Raw genomic sequence first — 21,296 nt, 5'->3', positions numbered from 1 at the left:
TCTTTATTAGGGTGTGTGTGTGCGTGCATGTGTCTATTTATTTGGAAACAACACAAACATCTACAAAAAGTAGAGAAAAATAAAGGACAGTGATTTCTATCATGAACTATTATGCAGCAATGAAAAATGGTTGAACTCTTGCTACATTTAACATTGTGGATCAATCTTACATATATTTACAGGATTATTCCATTTATCATACTTCAAAAATGGGCAGACAATAAGTGGCTTCTAACTTGACAATATTCTATTTCTAAATCCAGGTTCTGGTTACATAGTTACATGTGAACACTTAAGCTGTGTGCTTAAGATTGCACTTTTCTATATGCAAACTACACTTCAAAAATGTTTAAAAACAATAACACACAAACAATTTTGTCACATTCTGTTATTTACAAAGAATGCATTCCTTGTTATTTACAAAGTACTTCAATGAGTTTTAAGTCTTAGGAAAAGCCTACAATAAACCTAATATATGTTTCTTAAAAACATACAAAATGAAGTCAAGATAAAGTGTTCTTACTGGTGAGGGCAACAACTAGAAAACCACAAATATGGTGGTAAGGAAGTTCATGAGAAGACTTGGACTGGAAATCAGAAGTCTATGTTCCCCTCTGGCTTTTGGCCAGGGCTATGCTCTTGGCAAAAAAAATCTTACCTCCTGGGACCCCAGCATTCTTATCTCCTAGATAAACAGGATAAACTATGAGATGTACCCAATGACCAAAAAAATGAGCCACAATACCCACCAGAGAGTATCACTGGAATATCACTGACTAATCTTATGACCTTAAGAAACACATGCCACAAGTTGCTCGTGTGTAAAGGGAGGGTGCCACTGCCTGTTGTATAAACTCAGTTGAGAATCTGCCCAGCTCTGAGTCTCACACATAGCTCACAGTGCCAGCCTGGCACAGATAGGTGGGACGTGTGTTGTACTCACCCCAGTCCTAAAATCCTGAATCTTAGGAGAATATGTACAATAAAGTGACACAGGTATTGTTTAGCTGTAAAATTAGGTTTTCTGTCTCTAAAAATTAGCTTAAGTCATGATAGAATAAGAGCTAGAATCATATAAAATATGCAAAACCCCCTTGAGCTCTTTCAAAGAAACTCAATATCACAAACACAGGCAGTCCACCTTATAGAATGTTTAGGGTTCAAAAGATAATTTCATACACAATGTCAAATTATATTGTCAGATAAACACTGTAAATCAGTTCATCATTTCTATTTTACAGATAAGAGAACTGAGCACAGGTGGGGCAAAAGAAAGGTCACAAATGTATTAAGTGATCCATCCCAGAATAGTCCCTTCATACTCAAGACAATGGTGTTCCCACCTATTAAACCTCCAGAGCAAACTTCTCTTCCAGTGACTATGAAAAATTCATTAATTCTTTTGGCAGTTCTTTCATTTTACAGATCAAGACTATTAAGGTCCAGAGCAATTTATCTGAGGACACAAAGAAAGTTAGTGACAGAGTGAACCCCATTTTCCTGAATTTCAATCCCATTCTTCCTCTTTTGTATCAATTCAATTAATTCCACATTAATATCTGTCCACTTTAATATGCACATTAATAAAGATGAGATGATCAAGGTGAATGTCTGGGACAGAATAGAAGATGTTTAAACCCTTTCTCATGAAAGGCTAGGAGCAGAGCTAAGGAAGGTTGACAGCAGAGCTAGCTTGATATATTAATGCTGAGGTCCAGAGGAAGTTACAAATAATTAACTGGAACTCACAAGAGTAACTATACCTGGAGATAAGGATGTGTGCATAACCCACAGATACAGGTAGAACTTAGGGGGAAAGTGTTAAGGAAATAAAAGGACCAAGGATGAACCTCTAGCAGCACTGAGGATGGATATCTGGTAAAATCCACTATTTCTTGACAGACATAATGGAATAGCCAGGGAAGGTGTCTAACCAGATACATGCTGGAAGGCAAATTGGGACTGGTGGGGGACATGGTCATTTCAGGACACAGAAGACAAACATTGCTACTTCGAAGTCACTTCAGTCGTGTCAGACTCTGCGACCCCATAGATGGCAGCCCACCAGGCTATGCCGTCCCTGGGATTCTCCAGGCAAGAACACTGGAGTGGGTTGCCGATTCCTTCTCCAATGCATGAAAGTGAAAAGTAAAAGTGAAGTCGCTCAGTCATGTCTGACTCTTCGCGACCCCATGGACTGAAGCCTACCAGGCTCCTCCGTCCATGGGATTTTCCAGGCAAGAGTACTGGAGTGGGTTGCCACTGCCTTCTCCTAGACAAACATTAGTCCTTGTCAAATTATAAGGTCTCAAAATAAATTTAGCATATTTTCTTTAAAGGGACAAAATTAATATCTTCATCAAAATACAGAATGGCTGGACTTCCCTCGTGGTCCAGTGGCTGAGAATCTGCCTGCCAATGTAGGAGACGTGGGTTCGATCCCTAGTCCAGGAAGATTCTACATGCCATGAGGCAATGAAGCCTGTGTGCCACAACTACTGAGCCCTTGCCCTAGAGCCCATGTTCTGCAACAAGTCACCCCAATAAGAAACCTAAGCACTGAAACTAGATTAGTCCCTGCTCCCTGCAATTAGAGAAAGCTCACACATTAAGTAAATAATGAATAAATAAATTAAGGAAAAAAGACAATGGGACAGGAGTCAATGTGAATAGGAGAATTAATGAGGTTGTATTGCTTCCTTTGTTACAACAGTAATGTCTGGCTTTTGTAATTCAAAGCAATTCAAGTAAAAAAAGGAAAAAAAAATAGTGAATTAGAACTGAGAATGATCTCAATGATCCCCCTTCACGGATCACTGCTTTGCTGTGGCTAAGGGGCTTGTGTAATTTGATGAAGCTATGAGGCATGCCATGTAGGGCTAACCAAGATGGATGGTCATAGTGGAGAGTTCTGACAAAACGTGATCCACTGGAGCAGGGAATGGCAAACCACCCCAGTATACCTACCATGAGAACCTCATGAACTGTATGAAAGGACAAAGATATGACAACGAAAGATATGACAACTTCCCAGGTTGGAAGGTGTCCAATATGCCACTGGGGAAGAACGGAGGAGAACTACTAATAGCCCCAGAAAGAATGAAGTGGCTGGGCCAAAGCAAAAACGATGCTCAGTTGAGGATGTCTGATGATGAAAGTAAAATCTGATGCTGCAAAGAACAGTATTGCATATGAACCTGGAATGTTAGGTTACTGAATCAAGGAAAATTGGATGTGGTCAAACAGGAGATGGTAAGAATAAACATCAAGATCTTGGGAATCAATGAACTAAAATGGATGGGATTGGATGAATTTATTTCAAATGACCATTATATCTACTGTATAGAATATATAGTAGTATATATTCTATATAGTATACTATATAGTATGAAGTGACGTGAAATGAAGTCGCTCAGTCGTGTCCGACTCTGTGACCCTGTGGACTGTAGCCTGCCAGGCTCTTCTGTCCATGGGATTCTCCAGGCAAGAGTACTGGAGTGGGTTGCCATTTCCTTCTCCAGGGGATCTTCCCAACCCAGTGATTGAACCTGGGTCTCCTGTTTTGCAGGCAGATGCTTTATCCTGAGCCACCAGGGAAATAGTATATAGTAGAGTAGTATATATATAGAATACATAGTGGGCAAGAATCCCATAAAAGAAATGGAGTAGCCCTCATAATCAACAAAAGAGTATGAAATACAGTACTTGGGTGCAACCTCAAAAATAATAGAATGATCTCGGTTCATTTCCAAGGCGAGCCATTCAACATCATAGTAAGCCAAGTCTATATCCCTATTACTGATGCCAAAGAAGCTGAAATTCATTAGTTATATGAAGACCTAGAAGACTTCCTAGAACAGCAAAAAAAAAAAAAAAAAAAGATATTCTATTCATCATTGGGGACTGGAGTGCAATAGTAGGAACTCAAGAGATACCTGGAGTAACAGACAAGTTTGGCCTTGGAGAACAAAATGAATCAGGGCAAAGGCTAATTGAATTCTGCCAAGAGAAGCCATTGGTCATAGAAAATACCTTTTTTCAGCAACACAAGAGACAACTTTACATGTGGACATCACCAAATGTTCAATACCGAAATCAAATTGATTATATTTTTCGTAGCCAAAGATGGAAAAGCTGTATACAATCAGCAAAAACAAGACCCGGAGCTGACTGGGGCTCAGATCATCAGCGTCTCATAGCAACATTCAGGCTTAAACTAAAGAAAGCAGAGAAAATCACTATGCCAGCCAGATACGACTTAAGTCAAATCCCCTATGAATATGCAGTGGAGGTAACAAATAGATTCAAGGGATTAGAACTTGGAGAAAGTGTGCCTGAATAACTATGGATGGAGCTCTGTAATACTGTACAAGAAGTAGTAAACAAAACCATCCCAAAGAAAAAGAAAAGCAAGAAGGCAAAGTGGTTATCTGAGGAGGCCTTACAAATAGCTAAAGAAAGAAGAAAAGTGAAAAGCAAGTGAGAAAGGGAAAGGTATGTCCAAGTAAATGCAGATGTCCAAAGAACAGCACACAGAGACAAGAAGGCCTCTTCAATGAACAGTGTATAAAACAAGAAGAAAACAACAGAAGGGGAAATACTAGAGATCTCTTCAGGAAAATTGGAAATATCAAGGGAACGTTTTGCCCAAAGATGGGCACAATAAAGGACATCATGGGAAAGACCTAGTAGATGCTGAAGAGATCAAGATATGCCGATGATGCCACTCTAAAGCCAGAAGACGAAGAGGAGCAAAAGTGCCTTGTGATGAGGGTGAAGGAGGAGAGTGCAAGAGCTGGCTTAAGACTAAATTTTAAAAAAAAAGACTAAATATTAAAAAAAGCCAAGATTATGGCACCTGGCCCCATTACTTCATGGCAAATAGAAGGAGAAAATGTGGATGCAGTGACAGACTTCCTCTTCTTGGGCTCTAAAATCACTGCAGATGGTGACTGTAGCCATGAAATCAGAAGACGACTGCTTCTTGGCAGGAAAGCTGTGACAAACCTGGACAGTATGTTGAAAAGCAGAGACTTTACTCTGCCAACAAAGAACCATATAGTCAAGGCTATAGTCTTCCCAGCGGTCACATACGGTTGTGAGAGCTGAATCATAAAGAAGGCAGAATGCCAAAGTGGTGCTGGAGAAGAGTCATGAGAGTCCTTTTGGACAGCAAGGAGATCAAACCAGTTAATCTTAAGGGTTAACGGGACACTCATTGGAAGGACTGATGCTAAAGCTGAAGTTCCAGTATTTTGATCACCTAATGCAAAGAGCTGACTGATTGGAAAAGTCCCTCATGCTGGGAAAGATTGAGAGCAGAAGAAGAGGGCATCAGAGCATTAGATGGCTGGGCGGCATCACCAATGCAATGGACTTGAACTTGGGCAAACTTTGGGAGATGGTGAGGCTAGAGAGGCCTGGCGTGCTTCAGTCCATGAGGTCGCAAAGAGTTGGATACGACTGGGCAACTGAACAACAGAGCTGAGAAAGGAGAAGCTGCTGTGGGCTGTCAGCTTAAAAAGTGTGACAATGAACACAGGCAAAGAAACAAAGTTGATGAAACAGGAATATAAAAACTACTCACTTTTAATATTTTAAATGATAGTGAATGAGGATCTACTGTATAGCACAAGGAACTCTGCTCAGTGTTATGTGGTAGCCTGGACGGGAGGGGAGTTTAGGGGAGAATGGTCCCTTTGCTTTTCATCTGAAAATATCATGATGTTGTTAATTGGCTATACCCAAACAAAAATTAAAAGTTAAAAAAAAAAAACTACACACTTTTTTTTTTTTCAGGTAGGCAAAACTTCAGCATATTTTTAAGCCCTTGGAAAAAGGAGCCAAAGAAGAGAAGATGATGACATATGGTAGAGCCAAGTGTGGTGATGGGGAAGTCTCAGAGGCGTGGGGGGTAGAATCGAAGACTCTTCGTCTAGGTCAGGAGGCAAGAAGAAGAGAAAGGATGATGCCATAGGCAGCTTTGGAGGGAAGAAGGAGGGGTTTGGGGTGCAACTGTCCAGTGACTTCTATTTTTTTTTTCCTTTAAAGTTGAATTTCACACTGTAGGCAAGGACTGAAAGGGGTGTTGATCAAGGACTGAAACCACTGTTAGGAAAAGAGAACAATGGAGCCACTAAGAGCCAAGTAAATGTGGAGGCCCCGCAATGAAGACCAGAAAAGGTGAGATCAACACACAAAACAAACCAACAGAGATTCCAAGCAACATTTGTAAAATGAAAGAAAAATATTATAGACGTTCTAATCCAATAAATTTGGAACTTCTAGGAGATATCAAAGAATGTTGCAGTAAGACCTTGGGGATGTCTCAGCTGCAGGGTCCGTGGTATAACTCAGAGCTCAACAGTGATGCACAGAAGGCAGCAAATCCACTCACTAAAGGTGGGCCTATTCTCTTTGGTTACTCTCAGGCTCAGAGTCCTAAATTTCCCTGAATCCCGAATCATCATGAATTCCTACCACTGTCTTCTCACAGGAGGACTAATACAGGTCAGATATTTCATATTCTTTAACAGAGTCTATTAGTGATTTAATCAGTGTTTTGCTATTATTCCAATCAGAGCTCTGAGAAATGTAATTTCCTATTTACATCATTTCTCAGAGGAGCTATTTATATGTACATACATTTGAATAATTTGCTTTATGAATTCTGTGTGTAAATTTCCATAAAATGTCTGGGCCAGAGGAACTCATTTACGAAGAGTTCTCTGTTCTCAGGAGGACAGCAGTGATGTGCCTTTTTCAGGTAGTAGCATAAGAAGAATACAGGAGACTTATACAAAGCTACTGCATCCTTTACTGCATTATAGAAAGTATTCACCTCCAAAAGAAAACAAAAAAGCAAGCACAAGACATAAGTTTGTAAGTCAAATTCCACAATTTGATCATTATAACTTGTAAAGAATTACAGAGCTAAGAACGGTGACTATTCACCTTGGACACATGTCATTCTTCAATTTGGGAGGACAGTTACATACCTGTATTTTGCTAAGTCAAATCTGCAATCATATCCCTTAGTAATTAACTTGCTTAAGAAACAGAATTTTGTATATTTTCTTTCCATTTTTTAGGCTTGATTGGTTCTAAATCAGAAAACAAAAAGATTGTGACAAAAAAAAAATAGCCCTGAATATTAAGTTACCAAAACAATCATAAATAAAACAGGATTGTAGCATAATAGATAGAATTGGAATAAATAAATGAAATGAGGAGACAACTGAGATAAAATTTTTCACCATGCAATGAGAAAATTGAGACCAAGATTAATTAAATGACTTACTGAAAATTATAAAGCCTATCAGCAAGAGTTCTGAGATACAGCAGGGCTCTTTCTCTCCAATTACACTGCTTTTTCCATCAAGATTAAACAGAAATACAGAGGGAATTTAAATAGCACATGTTCCAAGTATTTGACCTCTAAATACAGCCCCAGGGAGCCACTGAATTAATTTATGATTAACTTATGATTTTTCTATATACACAGTCACCTGTTTGATTCCATTTGATTAAGTCTTAATACAAACAGAGCTCAAATACAAAGAACTCTGAAGTAGGCAGACTATTAAACTATATATATATATATAATTTATGAAATTATATATATAATTTCATATGAAACTACATATTCATATCTATATTCTATATAAGAAACTATATAAACTGTATTTATATATACACATACACTTTCATAAAGTATATATGCATTTCATAAAGTATATATATATATTTAAATATATATATATTCTGCCTACATGAAAATTCTTTGCATAAGAGCTTCATTTACGCTTACTAAGTTAAAGTGTATATACTATAATGAAAGTGGAGAGAGTGCACCATCTCATCTCAAGTATTTGTAATTTAGCTAAAGAGTTAACATAATATAAATGTTTCAATCAGAAAATAAAAGCTATCATATAAAGAGTAATAATATTAAATCTAATCAAGTGTCAAAACATACAAGATAAACAAAAAGGATTCTAAGAGATCAAGAAGTTTAATTTTAGTTTTAATCATAAAGTCTAATCAAGCTTCCCAGTGACACTTGGTCTGGTTGTTGTCCCTAGTCAAGCATGTTCATCACTCTGGTAGCAAAGAACCACCCACGGAAATTCACTTTTTCTTTGGATAGTTACATCCTAAACCGTAAAACTGAAATGTCTTCTTCTATGTTTCTCTCTCTGGTCTTGGTTCTGTAACGTGAGGTCTAAATACAAACTCCTCATCTATTCTTAAAGAAAAAATTCAGAGTACAATCGATCAAACCACAGACTTTCATGTTCCAGCAAACCCTGATCATGGTTCTTGGAAGAAATTCTCATGTAAATCCAACCCTCATAAACAACAGCAGCCAGAATTCCACACAAGGTTCCAGTTATGATATACCCGCCAGGAAATTAACACTCTTTTCTATCTAAACACTGTATTCTATCAAGGTCCAAGAACTCAATTTATTAACAACTTCAGCATGCTATTAATTTGTATTACTATTTTTCTCAATGGAAATTTCTAATCATTTTACAAGTTTCATAAGGCAAGGCAAGGTAATATGATGAACTTATTCACAAAACAGAAACTCACTCATAGACATAGGAAACAAACATGGCTACCCAGGGGAAAGGTAGGAGGAGAGATAAATTGGGAGTTTGATATTAACAAATACTACTATATATAAAATAAACAAGGACCTCATGTACAGCACAGAGAACTATAGTCAATATTCTGTAGTAATCTAAATGGGAAAATAATTTGAAAAGGAATATATTATATATATGTATATATATATAATACATACACATACATATAAGTCACTTTGCTGTATACCTGAAACTAACACAACATTGTTAATCAACTATACTCCAATATAAAATACACTTTTTTAATTTCATAAAGCAAAGAAATATCTGAGATGTACCTGGAAGGGCTGCATAGATTAAGCAGGAAGTTGTCATCCTAACCAAAAGCCTGTCTAAGCATAAGTGGCAGACTGGCGTTAACGACAGACTGACCTTTCTGAGACAAGAAAATAGTTTTATATAAAGTTCTGCATGTAAATCAGAGAGGCCTTTCAAAGTCATAATGAAAAGTCTGCCCTGGATCCATGAAGGAATAAGACAACATTGTGGGTCTGGAACATAAGATTAACAAGATGAAAATGGAAACAATATATAAGGCAAATAATAATGAGCAGAGAAAAAATACAGTAAATAAGTACGAAGCTATTGTAGCAGATAAGTTGAACATGATGGTAAGCACAGATGCAATGAATAGGACAGACATAGGAGATCACTTTAAGAGAAAACAGGTTCCATTTAAATTTCATGCCCAAATAACTAAAATAACGAAGAAGCTTACTTTAAAACCTAGGGAATTATTTGTAAAAGGAAGATCATTAATTCAACTGACTGCAAAATAATTGCATGCCATTAAATTAGAACGGTTCAATAGCTAGTAAGAAAATATATAACTGCCCATTGACGAAAAATTTGTTCTACTTTGTTACGGTGATAATAATATAGGCAATTTTCAATTGCATCCATTGTACATGCTCTCAATACTCTTTATAAATCAGCATTTCATCTTTCTTGCCAATGTATTTATCTCGAACATCCCCATTAGGTAGTTAGAAAATGGAAGTAAACAAAAATCAACCCATTACATTAATAACTATTAATTATTAATTACTATTAATTAATGCATAGTAGGCAAGAAAATCAGAATAGGAAGAAAACGGCTAACATTATTTAGGAAACACACAATGGCTTTAATTATTCACAGTAATCCAACCCTCCTTACTACACAGAACTGATGTATATAGATGCTATCATTAAATGGTACGACAGCTCTCTCCAGGAGACAAAAAATTCTCGAACACATTTATACACACACAACTTTCTCAGATTGTGAACTAGTAAAAAAAAAGTCATACTGTTTCCCATTACACACAGAGAGAACCATAAATCTTTATGCCATGATTTTAAAGCTAGAGTGCCAACGGTCTGAGGGCTTCCCAGGTGGCTCAGTGGTAAATAATCTGCCTGCTAATGCAGGAGACATAGGAGATATGGGTTCAATCCCTAGGTCAGGAAGATTCCCTGGAGGAGGAAATGGTAACCCACTCCAGTATTCTTGCCTGGAGAATCCCATGGACAGAGGAGTCTAGTGGGCTACAGTCCATAGATTTGCAAAGAGTAGGAGATGACTGAGCATGCATGCACCAACAGTTTGACAGAAAGATCATTAAGAAGATAAAATAAATACATGCAAACATGACTACACACTCAGAAATAACAGCAGCCCTCACAAGTATCAAGTAAGGGCTTCTTAGGCTTCTTCACACCTAAGATAGAAATATGGGCCCAAAATGGGAGAAGTGAAAGTCTCTCAGTCATGTCCAACTCTTTGCGATCCCATAGACCATACAGTCCATGGAATTCTCCAGGCCAGAATACTGGAGTGGGTAGCCTTTCCCTTCTCCAGGGGATCTTTCCAACTCAGGGATTGAACCCAGGTCTCCTGCACAGCAGGTGGATTGTTTGCCAGCTGAGACACAAGGGAAACCCAACAAAACCGGAGTGGGTAGCCTATCCCTTCTCCAGCAGATCTTCCAGACCCAGGAATCAAACCGGGGTCTCCTGCATTGCAGACAGATTCTTTATCAACTGAGCTATCAGGGAAGCCCAAGAAAGGAGATATCAAATGTAGCTTGCAAGCATATTAGTTATACCTATAGTGAGCGAGTAGGTGAAATTCAAACAGTCCTTCGTTAACAGTAGAAGGTTCCCTAACTCAGTGATGCCAAAAAAGGTAGTATGTACCAAGAGGTTATGATCTGGCCAAATTCAGTATTAAAAAGTGTTATTATGTCTGCCATGAGCACAAATAAACATGATAAATCATGTTTTGGTTTTGGTTGTGATAGTTTTGTTTTGCTTTTGCTTATTCAATCAAGAATTCTGGAAGTATATTTTAGAAAGTTCTGGTTTCATGTACAATAGAGATATAAATACAAATCTATAAATCTATGCCTCCTTCTTATCAATTATGGCAGGCATTCATTAGATAATTTAAATTTGTCATCTGTCAATCACTATTTCTTGAAATTAATAGTAGCTTAACATGCTTATTCCAGGAAAAAAGATTGTGTGGTTTTAAAAGATACTAAAAAAAATCTGATTACTCATGAAATTTCAAGAAGAAATGCTACCACTGAAAGTTAAATCCTTATTATTAGACCAAGATATATTTATTTTATATGGTAGAGCTTTCCAAGACAATGCACCAAAAATAGCAGCTGATCTATTTAAGTCTGGATGGAGATAAAATTTTTAAAAGATGATTCTGTATCATTCTACTATTGGATAGTCTTAAGGCTATCATCACAAACAATATATTAGAATCAAAGACTCTTTAGAATCTCACAAAATGAAATGTCCATAAATACTGCCATCTGGCCTAACCACCCATTCAACGCTCAAACTTTCTATAAAATATGCTGCCAAGCAATTATCCCCCATGGCTGAGTGCTTGGAGTCACTGGGAACTCTACTATCTCCCTGCCTAGGCAATTATATCTGGCAGACTGCTATTAGAAAATTCTTCCTAATTTGGAGCCAAAATTATCCCTCTTCGTGTCTTCTGTTCATTAGTCCTTGTTTTAACTACTGGTGCCAAGCAGCAAAAACTTTCTCATCTAAATCAAAATTTTTCAAAAAATTGAAGACAACTGTCAAATACCTCAGTTCTTTTAGCTCTTCCAAATATGACATTATGGTAATTACTTCAACTATTCTTATTTCTCTCCCCTGAAAGTACCGACTAGCACAGTACAGAAATCTCTGTAAAGCTTGCTATAAATAACTGAATTATTTTAAGTGAAGTAATATGCTTAACACAGAATTAGTAAAATATTAACACTAATTTCTTTCTTAAGTAACTAAATATAGTTATATACAGCTGAGAAAGATATGGAAAGATAAAGTATATAGTTACTCATCTGTATCATGTGTATTCTAATATACTATTCTACTCTATTATACTATATTATGTTACATAATGCTTCATCTGTATCATGGTTACAATGTTAACATATTGGTTACAATATTAATATATTATAAATAGGGCTTCTCTGGTAGTTCAGGTAGGAAAGAATTTGCCTGCAATGCAGGAGATCCTGGTTCAATTCCAGAGTCAGGAAGATCCCCTGGAGAAGGAAACAGCTATCCACTCCAGTATTTTGGCCTTAGAATTACACAGACAGGAGCCTTGTAGTCCATGGGGTTGCAAAGAGTCAGACACAATAGAGCAACTTTCACTTTCTTTTTTTTTTAAACAATATTAATAGCATCTAACATTTTTTCCATTTGCTCTCTGCCAAACTATGCTTTCCCCATTCTATACACTTGGACACACGTTTTCTGAAACAAAGTGCAGTTTATACTTCAATTTTGTTAGATTCAGCTCCTCATTTTGGCCCTTCAAGACCATGAAAAGTGAAAGTGAAAGTTAAGTTGCTCAGTCGTGTCTGACTCTTTGCGACCCTGTGGACTGTAGCCCACTAGGCTCCTCCGTCCATGGGATTCTCCAGGCAAGAATACTGGAGTGGGTTGCCATTTCCTTCTCCAGGGGATCTTCTCAACCCAGGGATCGAACCCAGGTCTCCTGCATTGCATGCAGATGCTTCAACCCGAGCCACCAGGGAAGCTCTTTCAATACCATATTAGATCCTAATTCTATCTCACATATCCACCATCTATTTCATTTGAGTGTTTCCCTTGTACAGTCTTATTTTCCCATTGGTAAAGATGTTTAACATGATGAGGCCAAACTTTCATCAGGAAACATCATGCAGGTTGAAATGCTGTACTAGCTACCTAGTTGTTAACTAATTTTCCCTATACTCAGACTGTAGGTCTAAATACTATCCACAGAGATCTATACATTATTTTCCAACACTATAAAAAAATCTAGATACAATGACATAAGTTATTCAAAGATCTGATGTTTGTATTCATTTTTTAAACAAATGTTTTTTCCATGTACATTTTGTACCTGGCATTATGTCAATCTCTGGTGACCAAGTCAGTAAGATGATGCCCTCAAGGAGCTTACAGTCTAGTAGGCAAAGCAGACAATTACAGGTGATATCATCGGATAGCCTTATAAACGGGACAGGCAATTAGGGAACCACAAAGGAACAGAGTGTGATTATAGAAATCAGATTGTTAGGCTTAGGAAAGGTCTCCCAGAGCAAACAGCAAGGTTTGTGTTGAATTGACTTTGAGGTCATTATAGAACAGTTAGATTGAAATGTTGGATGTGTGGGTGTGGTACTTTCTAGACAAATCTGGGCTGGACACACAGAAGTCAACAGTGAAAACAGTATTTGCAGCTATGGATTTGAATAAGAGCACTGAGTCAGAAGTTAATGAAAGAAGGAAATCTCTGGCATTTTGGTAAAATGGAAGAACATTTCAGAGGTCTGAAGCATCAAGTGTGTATGAGACTTGAGTAAGGGTGTGGGCTGGATGGGGAGATAGAGCTGGGAGAGTCAGAGGCCAGTTCAGCAGGAGTTCTGTGAGAACCCTTTCCAGAAGGCTATGGGATCCCTAAAAGGGCTCTAAGCATTGGAATGACTTGAGTAGATTGAAGAAAATACACTCTAGGGTTGATGTGGGGTAGGAATTGATGAAGGACAAGAAGCAAGGAGACTAATAAAGTGAAAGGAGACTAATACAGGCAAAACAGGTGAGAGGAGGAGAGAAAGCAGGGTCATGATAGCGATGGGAGTGACTCACACACTTCTAACATTGTGCAGACTCTGACCCTGGAGTCTGGGTGACGAATGACTGGATTTGAGAAGCTAAGGTAGAGAGAGGGTCCCAGGTAATCCTGAGGATCTGAGCTTGGATGGAAAAGAATGCAAATGGAAACACCACTTTGGGAAAGGGTGGGGAGGGTTTCAATACTTGGTTTTTATCACTTTAAACTGAGTTTTAAGATCAAGACAGGATTACTAGGTACTAATAGAAAAGTTGGATGTATGAGTATGGCTTGAGCTAAGAGAGGTCTGAGCTAAAACCAGAGCCTGAGGAGGTAATAGTGAATGGATGGAGTTATAGTCAGAGATTTGGACACAACCACTAATGCAGAATATATAGGAAATAAAAAGACCAAAAGATTAAGATCAATGTAAACTTCAACCTATAAAAGAGAAAGCTAAACAGTGTCCAAAGACTTCATCTAAAATATATTTTCTAAGTTTATTTTATATTTATTAATAGAGACTAAATTTCTGAAAATTTTTAACTCAAATTTATCAGGTAGTTTGTCAAGCTGGTACTGCTGCTTTCATTATACACCATAAAAAATGAATAATGGCACAAATTTATGACTGTCAAGCTTCTCAAAACAATGTAGGTTAAAAAAATAATAAAAAGCCAGGAAAAGTTTATCATAAGATTCAAGCTTCACGCTGACCTAGAATATGAAGGGTCCTAAGTTCTTTATTTTTTCTACATTTAAAAACATTTTCCTCCTTATTTCTAATCTTTGGAGGGAAAAGTTAAAAGAGTAAAATGGGAAGTTTTTGCTCATGTTTGCTACATGAACATAACACATTAACTGCGTATATAACATCCAACTCCATTACTCAATTGTATTCCAAAAAAAGCTTAAATAAATGAAGATATCACTGGGCAAGTTTCACCATATTGAAGAGAATATAGTAGTCCACTTAACTTCTTGGTTTTGTGATCTCAAATACTCCTCTTAATCAAGGTGATTAATGTTTAACTTACACAAAATGGGCAAACTGAACTGTATGAGATACAAATAACTTGCATATTCTTTCTCAGCCCATTATTATAACTGAGATTCCAAATCTGGATCTTCAAAAAAATTTAATATAGTGGATCCAATAATAGCCAGGAAAAAACCTTAGTCTTCAGAGGTTTGCTGCTGCTGCTGCTAAGTCACTTCAGTTGTGTCTGACTCTGTGCGACCCCATAGATGGCAGCCCACCAGGCTCCCCCATCCCTGGGATTCTCTAGGCAAGAACACTGGAGTGTGTTGCCATTTCCTTCTCCAATGCATGAAAGTGAAAAGTCAAAGTGAAGTCGCTCAGTCGTGTCCGACTCTTAGAGACCTCATCATGGACTGCAGCCTACCAGGCTCCTCCGTCCATGGGATTTTCCAGGCAAGAGTACTGGAGTGGGGTGCCATTGACTTCTCCCTTCAGAGGTTTAGTGATCATTTAAAATCAAAATTCTTTATAAAATGCTCAAAGAAAAACTATACCAATCTAACTCTCCAAAGTACATCTACTTTTTAATAAGTTGGATTTGGGGCAGCATAGCTATGCCCACTGTTCATAAAGTTTTATTTAGTCTCATTATTATTACACAAAAGTAAGTAATATAATCAAAATTTGACTACTGTGGTTGAGATAGATTTCTCAACGTATCTAAAATACTGTGATATGGACTTACCAGGTATATATTGGGCCTTCCACTTAGAGATCACCAATATGTACCAAAGAAAACCTTCAGAGTTTCACTCTTTATCTATCAGGTTTAACTTTAAAAATCTGTCTTAACTGTAGACACCCTAAGCATATACAAGTCAGTTCATGTGTGTGTGTTCATTCAGTCTTGTCCAACTCTTTGCAACCCCAGGGACTGCAGCCCACCAGGCTGCCATGTCCATGGAATTCTCTAGGAAGAATACTGGAGTGGGTAGCCATTCCCTTTTCCAGGAGATCTTCCCAACCCAGGGATTGAACCTGGGTCTCCTGCACTGCAGGCAAATCCTTTACCATCTGAGCCAACAGGGAAGCCCTAGGCAATAGAATAATTCTGGGAAGGGGTAAGTGTGTAAGTTGTTCAGTTTTGTCCGACTCTTTGCGACCCCATGGACTGCAGCCTACCAGGCTCCTCTGTCCATGGAATTCTCCAGGCCAGAATACTGGAGTGGGTAGCCATTCCCTTCTCCAGGGGATCTTCCCAACCCAGAACTCAAATAGTCTCCAGCAGGTAGATTCTTTACCAGCTATGCTATCAGGATGCCCTCTAAAAGACTCTTATAAGATACATGATAGTTATAAGGCTTGCAGTTGCCACATTCAGAACTCTGGTTCATGACATTTGATGGGGGGACTGGGTGGGAGAAGGGTGGGGAGACAGGATTCCTATCAGCTTCCTCAGTGATCACAGATGGCTTGACTGATAAACCGAATCACCAGGACTATAAGACAAATACAACAGTTCATGTCAATATGCTATGATTCATCAAATAAAAGGTTAATATAAACACGATCCAAAACAAGACAATGTGTCCTTTTGCTTGGGAAGAGTAAGGCCTGACCATGTCCAGTTCCCTAAAATGCTCATCTCCCGGCTGTTGCACAAAAACTGTATCAGTGAAGATGAGTGACAGAGGCAGGAGGTCACACTCAGCCAGGCAGTTGGGGCCATCCTGTCACACCCAGAACCCGGCCTGACATCAGACCGTGTAAACTGGAATAAGCAGAACTGTTATAGTTGTAAACCAGGAGGTACTGCTTAACAGGGAGATTTATGCATGATAAGGCTTTATGTGGGTCACCATACCAGCCCCAGAACTTCTGTCTCACATATTCATACAAACATCCACCCTGAATACAAACTCTAATATCTTTTCTTTAAAAAATACACTTCCTAAAATGTACCTTAAAAATCTTTATGGAACATCTATGAAACTATATAGTCTATATTTAAATAATGATGATGCTGGAATAATGTTACCCCAGACCAATATGGCACTTAAGAAATCTTAATGTAAAAATAATCAGCATCAGCAAATTAATTTTTATTCCAGATAACTGCATACATTGTAACATTACTACCTAAAAGCACATATTTTGTGAAGGTTATTTATTTATATACTATTATTCACCAGTAATATTAACTCTTTATTTTACAAAATGGAGCCCAAACCACAAAACCTTGCTGGTTTTTTTCTGAGTGGGGAGGGAGTGGGAATTGGACTTAGATTCTTTTTTATAAGTAACTTCAAAATTAATGACATTTTCTAAGAAATATCCTAATTTCTTAATATAAATCTTTTGCCAAAAAAAAAAAATACACTGAAATGGAAAACTGATCTACTGTGTGAATTTTCTCCTGCCATGCATTAATATGAATTAAATAGACCTTAAAATTATAGTTCCAGCTATCTGATTTTTTAATGAATATTCATTTTTAGGAGTTGTTTTTAAAAAGTCAACTTTTTGAACTGGTACTTGCTCAAAACACATAATCTCAGTATCCAAAGAATTCACAGTAAGAAAGAAATAACTTTTTTTCCTACTTTTATAAAAGATGTATAAAATTATATAAGTCCATGGCATGAACAAAACTTGATAAAACTCTACTATTTTCATCTAAAAGCTGAGAACTAGCTTTCATTTACTAAAGCCTTCTTCACTCTGTCACTTTCTACCTATGAAACAAATTGGTACATATTCTGATTGGAATAGTCCTGATGACATGTGTTTCAGTAAACCACTTTACTTTGATAAAAATGCAATAACATCTCTCTGTATAAGAATATAAGACATGAAGGACATACGATGGACATAGGTACTGCTTCTTTTTCCCCTTCCCTTTCTTTGAAGACTTTTCTTTTGAGTAGGCTTCTTCAATACACAAGGAAATTAAAATAAAAAAGGCCACTGCCAATAAAAACTTCATCTTGAAAATTTAAATTTCAGAAGATGGATCTACAAGAAAGAACAAGAAGATATTTACATTCATGAGACAAATGACAATTACATGACTCTTTAAGGATCATGACTGTTACTACCATGGACAGGGCGCTTGTACATCATATTCTCACGGCTCCTGGCAAACATCTGTCTTCCGTACATGCACAAACATGAAGGCTTTGTCATATTTTAAGCTTACTAAATATATTATACTCGGTAAAATTTTCTATTCTTCTTTCTCTTCCTTGAAAAAAAACCTCTGTAAATTGCATCTCTGTAATTACACCTTACTTCATATTTTGTGACTCTCTGTGATGTTTTCATAGTAAAAGTTAGTTTAAAAATTGCTTCATAGAAAATAAGACCCCCATGAGGAGTAAAAAGTAAGTATGTAAAATTTTCTACTATATAGTTTCATAAAATTATAAATTGATACTGAATTACAGAATGTATCAATACACGCTTAGAAAGATAGCTGGAAAGATGTTTACAAGGTGTTAAGATTGTGCTAGTACATTTAAATTTATGTTTTATTTTTTAAATTTCTTCTGTTCTTTGACTTTTGTATGCATATTTTTTTCAAAGACAATATATTCTCAAGGAAAAAGTTAATTCTAATTATTAAAGGACTGACAGAAATAAAAGAAAAAAAAATAGTATCAAAGTTTCACCCTCTAAATTCATGGTCTTTTTTTTATATACATTAAATTTGCAAGTTACTTTTTACCCAAAAAAGGAAGGTGCATAATATTTTAAGTTAGCGTTCTCCTTGTCTACTCAGATGGTACTAACATTTAGCATTCAATAGATGATTTCTGACTCTAGAAATTCTAGGCTACACTGCAAGAAATAAATTAGCAACTATAGTCAGATTCCTCCAAATAATCTTCTTAGCCATATTTTAATAACGTTTTTCACGCTCCAAGAGAATTACATTCTTGCCTATCTGATGCAATAACAACAATAAAAACTTTAAGCATCTTCTAAACACTGGAATATTTAAATCTCTTCCGCATCCTTCATTCCCAAACCATAAATTGTTTCTCCTTCTTGTTTCCTGCCGAGTAAGAGACCGGCCTGTTCCCCAACATTAACTTAATCCCCAACTCCTCATAATTTTGCTTCTCCTGTGGCATGTTTTCCACCAATCTTCTTCCTAGGAACTCTTATTTTCCCACACTTATTCTTCACAGTCCCTAAGCAAGCAGTAAGGGCTTCCTCCCTGGTCTTTCTCCTGAAGACACGACAGAGGGGAATTAACAGGCCCACAGCTGCCCCCAGTCAACTCGCAACACTGGACTTCCTACCCCTCCCCCCACGCCCCAGCCTAGGGGGACATCTGGTGCAGACACCTTGCCCAAGGCCGCAGGTACTGTGCCCACATCTTTGCCCACTCAGCCCCAGGAGCCCAGGAGCCCAGAGGCCCTGGAGGTCTGAGGGTGGAGAAATTCCACCCTGTCTTTCTGTATCCACCTCCCACCTTCCGAAGGGGCTGGCTACAGGGACTGAGGGACCCCTGCAGACCAAAGGACGCCAACTGCGCCTCTGATCCTCCGCTGCCCGCATCCCTCCAGCCGAGCACACCCACACCGCTGACCCGCGGGGATGTGCTCGCCGCCACCACCAGGGATGCTCTCGCCTCCTCCTCTTCTTCCTCCTCCTCGCGCCGCCGCCGCAGTGCCCGGTGCCCCCGCCAGGCCTTGCCGCAGAGGTGCGCATCCCTGGACCCCCGCGCCGCCCCTTCTCTAGGAGCCGACTTACCTGAGGCGCCCCTCCCGCAGCCCCGGGAGGACGCGCGCTCCGCCGGACGCGCCGGTGCGGGAGGGGGGCCGCGGGGGGAGCGGCCGCGTCCCCGTCCCCGCGTCCCCGTCCCCGCGTTCCCGCGATGGGCTGACGCGCCTGCTCCGGCCGAGGAGCCTGCGCCGTGGTGTCCGCGCCGGTGCGGTCTGGACGCTGCGGGGCCCGCGGCACAGCCAGAGCGTGGCGAAAGGTGGGCCGGGCGGGACTGCAGAGGTGTCCCGGCTGCACGCGTGTCCCCTTCCGGCCTCTGAGTGGAGGAATGCAGTCCCCACCAGGGGCTAAAGAAGATGGGGACGGTGGGTGGGGGACAGGGCGCGGGGGACAGCTGGGTTACTTCGAAAGGAAAAACCTTTCAAGGAGCTGGAATTCTTTAGAGTCTATTTTTTACCACTAGCAACAAAAAACAATCAAACAACAAATGACCTTCTGAGACCTAAGCAGACAACAGTTTCTGTGACTATAATTTTTATGGTCTTCTGGCATTTAACTTCCTCTCCAGTCTTTTTTACAATTTCTCTGCAGCTGCTGCTGCTGCCAAGTTGCTTCAGTCGTGTACAACTCTGTGCGACCCCATAGACGGCAGCCCACAAGGCTCCCCCGTCCCTGGGATTCTCCAGGCGAGAACACTGGAGTGGGTTGCCATTTCCTCTAAGCCTGACCTTTTTAAGCATGCTGAAATTGATCAGAATCCATAAAACCATACAATCTTGGACACAAGTTGATTCATATCTTGGCTATTGTAAAAAATGCTACTATGAACGTTGAGGTGCATGTATTTTTATAAATTTTCTTCAGATAGATACTCAAAAGTGAAATTTCTGGGTCATATGGTATCATCAGTTCTTCTTCTTCTTTTTTTTTTTTTTAATTTTTATACACCCTCCATAGTGGCTGTACCAGTTTACATTCCCACCAACAGTACACACAGGATCCCTTTCCTACACGTCCTCACCAACACTTGTTAGTTCTTCTGTGTTTTGATGACTGCTGTTCTGACAGGTGTGAGGTGACAGCTAATTGCGGTTTTGTTTTGCATTTCCCTGATGATTAGTGATGTTGGGCATTTTTTCACGAGTCTGATGGGCATTGGTATGTCTTCCTTAGAAAATGCATTCTTGATTCTTGTGCTCATTTTTTGACTGGGTTGCTTGTTTTTTGATATTGAGTTGTGTGAGTTCTTTCTGTTTTAGAGGTTAATTCCTTACTGGACATACCATTTGCAAATATTTTCTTCCATTCAATAGATTGTCCTTTTGTTTTGTTGATGGTTTCCTTTGTTTTGCAAAAGATTTTTAGTTTGACTAGGTCTTCAGTTCAGTTCAGTTCAGTCGCTCAGTCGTATCTGACTCTTTGCAACCCCATGAATTGCAGCACGCCAGGCCTCCCTGTCCATCACCAACTCCCAGAGTTCACACAAACTCAAGTCCATCGAGTCAGTGATGCCATCCAGCTGTCTCATCCTCTGTCGTCCCCTTTTCCTCCTGCCCCCAATCCCTCCCAGCATCAGAGTCTTTTCCAATGAGTCAACTCTTCGCATGAGGTGGCCAAAGTACTGGAGTTTCACTTACTTTTGCTTTTGTTACCTTTGCTACAGGAGATAGATCCCAAGAATATTGCTAAGACCATACTGCCTGTGTTTTCTTTTCTTCTCAGAATTGTATAGTTTCAAGTCTTAAATTTACATCTTTAATCCATTTTCAGTTTATTTTTGTATGTAGTATGAGAAAATGTTCTA

General features: G+C 38.8%; 1 protein-coding gene across 2 annotated transcripts in view; it reads right to left on the bottom strand.

Annotated features, from left to right (window-relative positions):
• The window catches only part of GLRB (glycine receptor beta), an 89,408-nt gene extending 69,781 nt beyond the window's left edge, over positions 1–19,627 (bottom strand). Inside the window, exons 1-2 of one of the 2 annotated variants that reach the window (XM_027567215.1) lie at positions 19,523–19,627; positions 17,626–17,776 (exon numbers count right to left, since the gene is read on the bottom strand). In XM_027567215.1, the coding sequence (XP_027423016.1) occupies positions 17,626–17,747 (122 nt within the window). In that variant the 5' untranslated portion in view covers positions 17,748–17,776; positions 19,523–19,627. Of the gene's footprint in view, positions 1–17,625; positions 17,777–19,358; positions 19,442–19,522 lie in introns of those variants that run through there. The other variant, XM_027567216.1, reaches the window with a different exon arrangement.
• Between the last annotated feature and the right edge of the window lie 1,669 nt (positions 19,628–21,296).

Source organism: Bos indicus x Bos taurus, chromosome 17 (assembly GCF_003369695.1).
Source record: "Bos indicus x Bos taurus breed Angus x Brahman F1 hybrid chromosome 17, Bos_hybrid_MaternalHap_v2.0, whole genome shotgun sequence".
NCBI classification, from domain to species: domain Eukaryota; kingdom Metazoa; phylum Chordata; class Mammalia; order Artiodactyla; family Bovidae; genus Bos; species Bos indicus x Bos taurus.
This window is presented reverse-complemented; position numbering and strand designations above follow the sequence as displayed.